General features: G+C 38.7%; 1 protein-coding gene across 1 annotated transcript in view; it reads right to left on the bottom strand.

Moving 5' to 3' along the window:
- LOC106873553 (BUB3-interacting and GLEBS motif-containing protein ZNF207) overlaps positions 1–2,336 on the bottom strand; it is a 28,337-nt gene extending 26,001 nt beyond the window's left edge. Inside the window, exon 1 of the mRNA XM_014920976.2 lies at positions 1,956–2,336. Within this exon, the coding sequence (XP_014776462.1) occupies positions 1,956–1,996 (41 nt within the window). The 5' untranslated portion in view covers positions 1,997–2,336. The remainder of the gene's footprint in view (positions 1–1,955) is intronic.
- Between the last annotated feature and the right edge of the window lie 8,827 nt (positions 2,337–11,163).

Raw genomic sequence — 11,163 nt, forward strand, 5'->3', positions numbered from 1 at the left:
TAATCAGAACTACCAAAGTTTTATAGAAAATACAGTTGCACAAGAATAGGGATACTTCTAGTAGGAATCACTAAGTGAGAAATTAGCCATGAATATAGATGGTCTAGATTGAAGTCATGAGAGAGGGAGGGGGGGAGGGATTTTACACGATTAGAAGTTCAGATATTATCTCGTGGTTTGTATTATTACATTAATACTGACGACATAGGTTGAGGGGAGGGGCTAGAATGGTTATAATTGTATTCTATGAAAAAAACGGCGAAGCACGTAATATGTTATCTAAAAATAATTGTTCAAGTTTACGTATGTATGTGTATATATATATATATATATATATAAGGGTGATAGGTGAACCCCTTCGGTCAAGAATAACCAGAGGATTGCACCTGGAAAGTTACACTCCGAGGCACAAATCCGTGCAAGGTTGTTTATGGGAAGACCAGCAGTCGCCCATACATACCAGCCTCCCCTGTATGTATGTATATATATATAATAAATAAATATATATATACACACACACACAATTGAAGGTGGACGAACTTTATACCGCACTCCACTACGTTCTTAACAGTATATACCATAACTATATATATATACACACACAATTGAAGGTGGACGAACTTTATACCGTACTCCACTACGTTCTTAACAGTATATACCATAACTATATATATATATATAATACACACACACACAGGGTGGTTCAAAAGTCGCCATACATAAGAACAATTTACTTTTTTATAAGTTTTTTTTTATTTAACTGTTTCTTATAAAAAAATACATTTTTCCTATGTATGCTGACTTTTGAATCACCCTGTATGTGTGTGTATATATATATAGTTTCAGTCACTAGACTGCAGCCATGCTGGGGCACCGCTTTGAAAGAATTTAGTCGAACGAATCAACCCCAGTACTTATTCTATCAAACTCATTCGTCTAACTGCCAAGTTACGGGGACGTAAATACACCAACACTGGTTGCCAAGCAGCGATAGGACACACACGAGGGGGTTTTTAATTTCCGTCTTCCGGCATTCTTTCGTTAGAAACAGCACGCCCTACCAAATCCACTCGAGGCTTTGATCAGTCCGAAGCTACAATAGAATACATTTGTTTAAGGTGTCATGTAGTGGGATCATGAGCTTGGGAAGCAAACTTCTTTCTACACAGCCACGCCTGTGCGTCTGTATTTCAGAGGTATAGTTGGCAGGCCAGGGATCTGATCTGAGGCCATGCATTGAAACCAAAACAATTAGAGTGGAAGACACATAATAACAACCATTGAAAAACAGCCGAGTGGAACCGTGTCGGTGACAAGGTCCTAATTGGCGCAATGATCATTTTGCCACCAAACACTGTTAAAAGGGAAGTTAAACAATGTGTTTTTGAATGACTAATATGCGTCTTCCACACTAATTGTGTTTGTGCGTATGCATGCATATATATATATATATATACACACACACCAAGTATTTAGTAAAGAAAGCATCATTGTAGTATTAGTTAAATAACAAAGGAATTAATGACAATCAAAAACTGCGACAAACAGGGGAAACAAAGGTAGTTAAAAAAGAGAAACCCTTAATACTAAAATGGTATAAGGAAACTTCACAAATGACCGACAATGTTTTTTTAATATTTTTTTTTCTTTTGTAATTCTATTATATATTTATACACACACTGGCAATAGATAGCAAAAATATCCGTTTTATGGTGAAGGCGCGAAGATTTTGTAGAAAAAAATACAAAGGAATATTTAAGGAATTATAAAAATCATCATATATCGTATATGAAAAATAAATTTTGCAAAATAATAAAGTAAAATGAAATAAATAAGAGAGAGAGAGCAGTAACATCCATAATATTAAACACAACAAAGTCTTTTTATATTAAAACATTTCAACAGAAAATGATAAACAGAGAAAAAAAATAAAAAGATAAAATATGAAAGGATACCAGCACCAAGGTTTCAACTGCTTCTTCTTTTTCCGACCCATTATTATTAATTATTTTTACAGACTTTTGAAGTTATTTCCTGGTTGATATTGAAAAAAGACAATAAAACTGAAACGGTTGATGTGAACGTTGGATGAAATGGGAGAGACGGATGTCTGGGGGAGAAGAGAAATTAATAGAGAAAAGCGAGCACAATTGAGGGGCCACTGTTGAAGTAGTGTTATCTAAAGAGTAAACCACAACTTTATAATGTTGTTGGTGGTTATTTAAATCAAATCAAATCAAATAACGAAAGTTTTACACCAAATTTTTTTCAGCTGCGTTTTTTGGGTGAAGAAACCTAAGATGGCTTCTGAAATAACCCGGATGACGATAATGACAGGAGAGTTCCACACTTCCGCTCACGTAACCGCGCCGTCGTGATTTTCTCATCTGACTCTCTACCTCTCTTTCATCTCCCTCTCTCTTACATCTCTTCCTTTTTGTCTCTTTCTCTCCGTCTATCTTATCTCCCCCTCTTCCTCTCTCAGCAGACATGTTTAATAAGAGAGAAAGAGTTATATAATTGAAGTCAAAGAATAATTCTTTCTGTTAATGAGATACTCCCTGAAATTTTGAGGGAGGTGCTAGTCAATTACATCGACCTTAGTATTCACCTGGTACTTATTTTTATCGACCCCGAAAGGATAAAAGGTAAAAATCGACCACAGCCAGATTTGAACTCAAGACGTAGAAGAAATATCGCTGAGTCTTTCGTCCGGCGTGCTAACGATTTTGCCAGCGCGCCGTCTGTAATATAGGAGCCTTATGTAATTAAAGCTATATAAATCAGTTATATCCGCATAACTGCGTGTGTATGTGCATTTAATTGATTAGACAGTTATTATTTAATTGAAGCTAAAATTTAACGATTACAGGGCACAAAATTACTAAAGTCTAAACTTTACTTAGACATAAATTGTATTACTTCAGGTTTTGTGTTAAACATATTATTCTCTTAGGAACAATGTATGTCACGGCCTTCACCTCTTTACGTCCGTGTGTATGTGTGTGAGAGTATGTATGTATGTATGTCTCTCTCTCTCTCTCTCTCTCTCTCGCTATATATATATAGCGTTCCTATAGAATAGTCTTAAATTATATAGTGTACCTTACGATTTAAAAGGGGGGAAAAAAAAGAAGAAAAGACGAAAGGAAGGGAAAATGGGAGCGAGAAGTTGCGGGGAAAATTCCTGCTACTTTTAACTTAATTTTTCAGTTTTGATTTTCCTTTGAAAATGTTTCAGATTTATGCGTTAATCAACTGAGATTAAGAATTTTTAATATGTATGTTTGATTAAAAAAAAACCAACAAAACAACAACCAAATAAATAAAAATTTTAAATAATTCAGAAAAAGTCACAACGTGGGTGAAGGTGGAAGGGAAGTTCTGTTGTCCGTCACCTTTTTCTTTTTTGCTGTTGTAAAATTAATTTTTAAATTATTTTTCTTGCTATTCTATAAAACTCCTATAATCACCATCATCATCATCATCATCTCCACCACCAGCATCATCGTCATCATTTAACGTCCGTGTCCCATGCTGTCATGGATTGAACAGTCGGCGGGATTCAACGGGGTGCAAGGATTGCATCGTCTTCCCTTCTCTACTTTCGCAATCCCTTCTTGCTTATATTTTTCGTGCAGGTATTAAAGGTTCAAGAGGAACATTAATGGTATCAATCTCATTGGTCTGGGACATTGGCTCTGCCCCTTTCTTCAGACCCAACAAGTAAAATATATGTGTGTATATGTGTCTGAGTACGTAAGTATGTACACATGCATGTGTGTGTGTATAAGCGAATGATCAACCTAAGAATTAATTCATTAAATGGAGTTCAAAAAGACGAAGACATTATGTATGTATATGTCTTTGTCTTTTGTTTTTCTAATAAATTTCAGCTTTATGTTATACGCTCACGTGGTCGCTCCAGTTTTATCTTGCTTTCACTTCCTACTCTTTGGACTTAACATATCTTAACTACTTTCCGAACTTTCTGTACCCCTCCTCACCTATATACCAGCACTCCATCTGGATTACCCCTGGACATACCGACTCTACTTTCACAGATTTCTCTGGAGTTTTTTCGTTGATGTAAATCGCTCCAATCTACCATGACTTTTGAGAACTTTTTTGAACTTTCTGAACTTTCATACTCCGTACGTTAATACTTTGCCTTTCTCTCTCCTTTTCTTCCTTTTTTCTTCTCGTCTCTCATTTTCTCCTTTTTTTCTTCTCTCCTCGACTTTTGAACTTTCATACTCCGTACGTTATTACTTGGCCTTTCTCCTTTCCTTCTTTTTTCTCCTTTTTCCAGCATGCCTAATTCCAAATCCTTCCTCTCCCACCTTCAACACCGTCTAAAGAAACACCTTTCCACACTCCCTTTCCACTTTCAACCTTCTATTAATCTTTTCCTACTGATTTTAAAAAAAACACGCTCCTGTAGTCATGTTTCTTTTCTCAGTCGCCACCTTCACCACCACCTCATCCCCAAAGGCTTTCCACCTCCATTTCCACCTCCATTTCCACCCCATTTTCCACTCTGCTTCTGCCATCCTACCCACACTCCGTACTACCTCCTACCGCCTTATGTGTGCTACCATTCTTTCTAATATCTCCAAAATACACACCCTCCATCGCCTTCTCCTTCTCACATATTCCACCTTTTTCTCCTGCCTTTCACCTTCCTATGCACACTCCACTCTATGCTTCATACTCCATTTAAATAATCTTTTCCATGAGTTCCTCACTCGCACTAAACAACATAAACCCCACTCACTCGTTCATTCTGTCCCACCCGATGCCTCTACATCCACTCCACCCCTCCATCTCCGATCCACCCCCCTCATCCTCACTCCTACCCTTCCATTACTCCAACCCCTATGCACTTCTTCCTCCTCTCTCTCCTCCCAGCCTTCCACTGCCTCCACCACCCCTCCCACATCTAACTCATTCACCCCCCTCCTCACTTCAGTTGTTACCATTTCTCCTGATCTTCCCCTCTCTGAGGCGGAGCACTCTCTTCTCAGTAAGGGCCTGTGCTTTATCCCTCTTGCTCCATCCAGTAACGAGTTTCAGACCCATGCTGATATTCATAGCTTTGTGCACCGCATCAGGCTATATGCACTTTTCCACAACACTCCACTTGCATCTAATGAAGAGGACTACTTCACCGGTCTGGGCCATTGACCACCCCACTGGACGCCAGCTCCTGGCCAGTTCCAAGCAGTTGATCATTTTGCAAGCATCTGCCAACATGTTGTGAACCGGTTCAACTTTCGCAGGCATCCCCAACAGCTCAACATCTCTCCGGCTGAACTCTCGGCCCTTTGATGTCTCCACCGTCGCAAAGACATCATCATAAACGCAGCTGACAAGGGTGGAGCCATGGTGGTGTGGTGCACAGACCTCTACAAGGCTGAAGCTCTCCACCAACTTAAAGACATCTTCTATTGCCCTCTGCCCTCCGACCCCACACCTAACTACCAACAGACTGTGTCCTCTACTATCCATGACCTCATCTCCTCCTCCCACTACCTCCAACCTCACTGTTTGCATTCCATGCACCTCCACCATTTACTCCCTTCCCAAAATCCACAAGCCCAACAACCCTGCCTACCCCATCATCTCTGCCTGCAACTGCCCTATGGAATTGATCTCTATATACTTCGACCGTGTCTTTGCCCCTCCTACTGGCTTCCCTCCCCTCCCACATCTATGACACTAACCATGCTCTCCCTCTCTAACTTTTTGCCTTCCATCCTGGCCCCTACTTGCTCCTACCTCTCCAACACCATCACCCTCACAGGCACCCATCATCATTCCTATCACATCACTGACTCCTTTACCTGCACTTCCAGCAATGTCATTTACTGCATCTCCTGTTCTTTCTGCCTTTCCCTGTACATTGGTCAAACAGGATGTTGCTTGGCTGACCAGTTTGCAGAGCACCTCTGAGATATCAGACTCAGCAATGACACCCCGGTCTTGTGCTGTTTCCGCTCTACTGGTCATTCGCTACAACATCTGTCTGTGTTCGGACTGTCTTTTCACAGGGGCCATCCAGACTCCTGCCTTTGCTGTGAACAGGAATTAATCTTCTCTTTTCGCTCCTTTCCACCACATGGGTTCAACTCCCCTCCTCTCTTCATCTGACACCTACTTCATCAGCTGAGTGGATTGGAGCAATGTGAAATGAAATGCTTTGCTTTAGAACACAATGCGCCACTCGGTCCAGAAATTGAACCTACAATCTGGCAATCATGAGTGCAACACCCTAACCACAAGGCCATGCACTTTCACCATATATGAGTGTGTGTGTATATATATATATATATATATATTGTGTCATCCCATGAATAATGCGGTTTTTTTTTCAATTCATGAACTAAAAGTCGGAGGGGGATGGCATAAACTACTTGCATCAACTTGCTACAAAAGCAGGTAGTAATTTTATCTTGTACTTATTCTTAGTGTAAGTTTTCAAGAGTGCAGTTCGATTTTAACAGTTATTTTTTTCAAAGCTATAATGGAAGTGACAAAGAACCATATTTGGTTATATTTTGCTTTATGAGTTCAATAAAAGCAACAATGCAACGGAAAGTGTGAGGAATATTAATGCAGTATAAGGGGATTGAACAATAAACATGAACCAGTGTTAACAGTGGTTACATAAATTCTGAACCAGAAAATACAGCCTAGAAGATGAGTCTCATTCTGGAAGATCTGCAGAGTTTGACGAGGACATCCTGAAAACCCTGGTGGAACAAAATCCCATTGTAATTGTTGAGGAACTGGCAGAGAAGCTTGTATTTGGTCATTCGACCATTCATTGACACATGTGTGCCATCGGAAAAGTCAGCAAATTGGGTCAATGGGTTCCTCACAAACTTTCCGAGTATAATTACATGCAGAAAGTGAATGTGTGCTCTTCTTTGCTGTCATGTCTCATGAATGAGCCTATTTTGGACTGAATCATTATTCAGTGATGAAAAATGAGTTCTCTGTAAACTGGTGATGAAAAATGAGTTCTCTGTTAAAATGTCGAGCATCAAAGACAGTGGGTAGGGAAAGGAGAAACATCGGCACCCCAGGCTAAAGAAGGTTTCCACCTACATAAGATGTTATCTCTTTGGTGGGATATGCAAGGTTTAGTCCACTTTGAACTTTTAAACCCAAAGCTAGAAGAAAAACAACCATCTTTGGTTTCAAGATGAAAGGTGTTCTTCCATCAGGATAATGCTTGGCCACATATAGCAAGGATGACATTCCAAAGGCTGGAGTAGTTTGAATGGGATATGATGCCCCACCCACCATATTCACTGGACATTGCCCCATCTGATTATCATTTATTCCGCAGTCTTCAAAATCATTTGGACGGAAAAAATATGAATTCTTTAGACGAGGTCAGAACACTACTGGAGTAAATGAATTTTGGAAGAGGGTTTTTGCAGGTCTACCAGATAGATGGAAGAGCGTTGTAGTAAAAGAAGGGGAGTGTATTTTAGATGAAAAAAGAATTTTGTTTACCTTAATTTTGAAAAATAAAAGAAGTGTAAAAAAACTGTATTACATATGGAATGACTCAATGTATATATTTATATGTGTGTAAACTTTTAGATAAGTTCAAGTATGTTTAGGATATATTTGGCCTGTAAAAGGCTGTTTCCCCTTCAGTTTGGTGCAGAGGGAATTCTTGTTTTAGCAACTAGTGTTAAAACATCAACAGTCATTTCACAGTACCCCCAGTAGATCGATGAAAGCATTTCAAGCTCCTTTGCTAACATCAGTACTGGATACCAAACAGGATAGAGCTGAAATAACTTTGGAAGTCATTACTTCCTTTTAATAAATGAGGAGACCTATTAAGTCAAGTACATCATCAAAATGAAATCAAATCACAATCAAATGGAAATTATAGTTGTGGTGCCTGTGCTGGTGGCATGTAAAAACCACCATCCGATCGTGGTTGATGCCAGCCCCCTCTGGCTTGTGCCAGTGGCATGTAAAAGGCACCCACTACATTCTTGGAGTGGTTGGTGTTAGGAAGAGCATCCAGCTGTTGAAACATTGCCAGATCAGACTGGGAGTCTGGTGCAGCCTCCTGGCTTTCCAGACCCCAGTCGAACTGTCCGACTCATGCCAGCATGGAAAACAGACGTTAAACGATGATAATGATGATGATGATGTGCTGACTGCATGCATTGGCTGCCAGGCTCAAACAAGTTACACAGTAAGCATATTCAAACTGTTCTCCCTACATTTGTTTCACTCGAGGTGGTTGTTGGCTGTTTGTGCACTTGCTGAATGAGTCACACAACCCATGTTAAGTCATCGCAGTTTTACTTAACTGAAGGACAAATACTTGTTTTCTTGCTAAACAAATTTTGTAAAAAACAAATCATTGTAATGTTTGCCTGACTTTTGCAACAGTTGTTCTGTTTTCTTTCTTTAAATATCATCATTAAAAATGTCTCTTTAACCCTTTAATGTTTAAACTGGCCATATCCGGCTCAAATATTCCAACTGTTTTATGTTCAAACTAGCAAGATTCAGCCTCTTACACCTACCCTACAATGTCATTCTAAAGCTAAACAAACACACCATCGAAATCTCAAAGCTACTACATAATGCATGATTAATTCAAAACGATATGAATAAATAAGCATTACATTTGATAGAATAATCTGAATGCTAAAGGGTTAAATGGTGAAACCAACTTTTAGCCAATTATGCAATACTGATGACATAAATTCTTACACAAAGTAACACTTAAAAAAAAATTTTATGAAATAAATTATTGTTTTTGTGTCTTGTTTCAACAGATGCCAATGAAAATTCCTTCAAATCTTTGTCTTTTCTGAAATTTCCTTCTTCACAGTGCTGACAGCTGCAAAAGAATTGGTAAAAAGAAAGTTATGTATTTCATAATCAGATATGTGTTCGAGCCCCAGAGTTTTCAAAGTGAAGACCTTAAGTCTGAATTCTATTTCTTTACTCCTTTATGTGTTTCAGCCCAAAGGCGGTGGCCATGCTGGAGTACTACCATTTTTTGTTTTATTGCCAATAATATTTTTTCATGAATTTCATCAGTAGGAATTCCAGAAATTTGACAGAATTATGTACTAATTCTTCTTGATAATATATGTCAGTCTTGCTATTCTACCCCCACTGGAGAAAATATTTCAATTATTTCCCCCCTGTGTGTTGGTATTTTATCAGAGAATAACAACCAGCGTGAGCTTATCAAAGGGGATTTATCAGTAAGTCCAATATTTATTGACAGGTTGTGTGGTTGAGGAGCTTGCTTTGCAATCATGTGCTCTTAGGTTCAAGCTCACTTTGCAACACTTTAGGCAAGTGTCTTCTACAATAACCCTGGGCTGACAAAAGCCTTGTGAATGGATCTGGTAAATGGAAACTGAAAGAAGCCTGTAATATATATATATATATATAATTTTTTATTTTGTATATTTTCATTTGTCTTGCCCGCTTATGTTCTGGTGTTTGCTGAATTTTTTCTAGAGAACATTATTTTCTTTGTCGTTAGATCATAGATGATCTTTTTCCAGCATATCGGGTGTACACTTAGTGGTCATCCCTTCTTATACTCATGTAATACAATTTTTCTGAATTTTCAGATTATTTATATATATTTTATATATATATATATATATATATATATATATTCTTTTATTCTTTTACTTGTTTCAGTCATGTGACTGCGGCCATACTGGAAAACTGCCTTTAGTTGAACAAATCGACTCTAGGACTTATTCTTTGTAAGCCTAGTACTTATTCTATCGGTCTCTTTTGCTGAACCACCAAGTTACGGGGTCGTAAACACACCAGCATCGGTTGTCAAGTGATGGTGGTGAGGGGACAAACACAGACACATGCACAAATACACACACACACACATACATATACGGCAGGCTTCTGTCTGCCAAATCCACTCACAAGGCTTTGGTCAGCCCAAGGCTATAGTAAGAGACACTTGCCCTATATACTAGCAGACATACTCAGCATTGCTTAGGATTTAAATGGCATAGTTTGTATATATGGTGTGCACCATTGACGACAAAACATTTGTGGTGTAAACGAAGGGCTAATTTTACTAAGTGATGTGTCATGTGTCTGTTTGGAAGATTCCAGGCCTTAACCATGTCGTAGAAAAGTGGGTGGTGGGTATGTGATTTTTGAATGCACCAAAAAGCTCTCAGTGGATACACTCTCCTTTGCGGCTGTCGGCGCTGCTGCTGCTGCCATGCTCAACAATCAACAGACATAAGAACTACATCTTTGTGATGAATTAAGCCTGTGGGCGTGCTCAACAAGCATCTCATGAGAGAAATCTACATGAAAGAAATGATGTGGTAAGTGTATGTGGTGGGGAGATTGGCAAGGAAGTGCTTGAAAACAACACTACCATGCGATATTTTGGTTTGGAATCAATAGTCGTGGCTCAACCATGCACTCCTTCAAATTAACAGCATGCGACCATTGTGACGACAATTTAGCTCCTAAACGAAAACAATTCTGCATGCAGCGTCCAGGCACACAAGGTCACATTAAGGACATCGTCTCTAAGTAACGTGGTTGGGTCTTAGACACAATAAATTAGTAGGTTAAAATCCATTTCAATTTGTAATCAATAGTTGATAAGGAAGACTTTGATAAAAAAAGGTAAAAGGAAAAAGCTGAATAGTTGCTCAGGATTTAACATATTTTAGCATATTATTTTGTACTAAACATAGGGCATTCCAAACGGTTTTTATTCCAACAAATTGATACTTATGGTACTACAGGAACAGGCTATTAATGCTACCATTTAGACAATGCAGTCTGAAGTCTACATTGGTTCAACCATTTAATACAACCTACTTATATCACTTCAGTAGCTGCTTTTTCCAGTTTGAACAAAAGCAATGCGTGGACCAAGCAGGCAGTCTTATGTACCTCAGGAAATGAGGTTTTCTGCTCCCAGGGGCCCCATTACTCATAATGTGAAAAATATTAAGAGTCTCAAATGATCTCTGAAACATAAGAAACATAAGTAACGTATGTTCCCAGTTTGAAGAAAATCAGTTGAGAACTACAGAAGTTCTGCAGGTTTACACACACACACACATCCTCAGTGTTATATATATATATATATATATATAT

Source organism: Octopus bimaculoides, chromosome 6, assembly GCF_001194135.2.
Source record: "Octopus bimaculoides isolate UCB-OBI-ISO-001 chromosome 6, ASM119413v2, whole genome shotgun sequence".
NCBI lineage: Eukaryota > Metazoa > Mollusca > Cephalopoda > Octopoda > Octopodidae > Octopus > Octopus bimaculoides.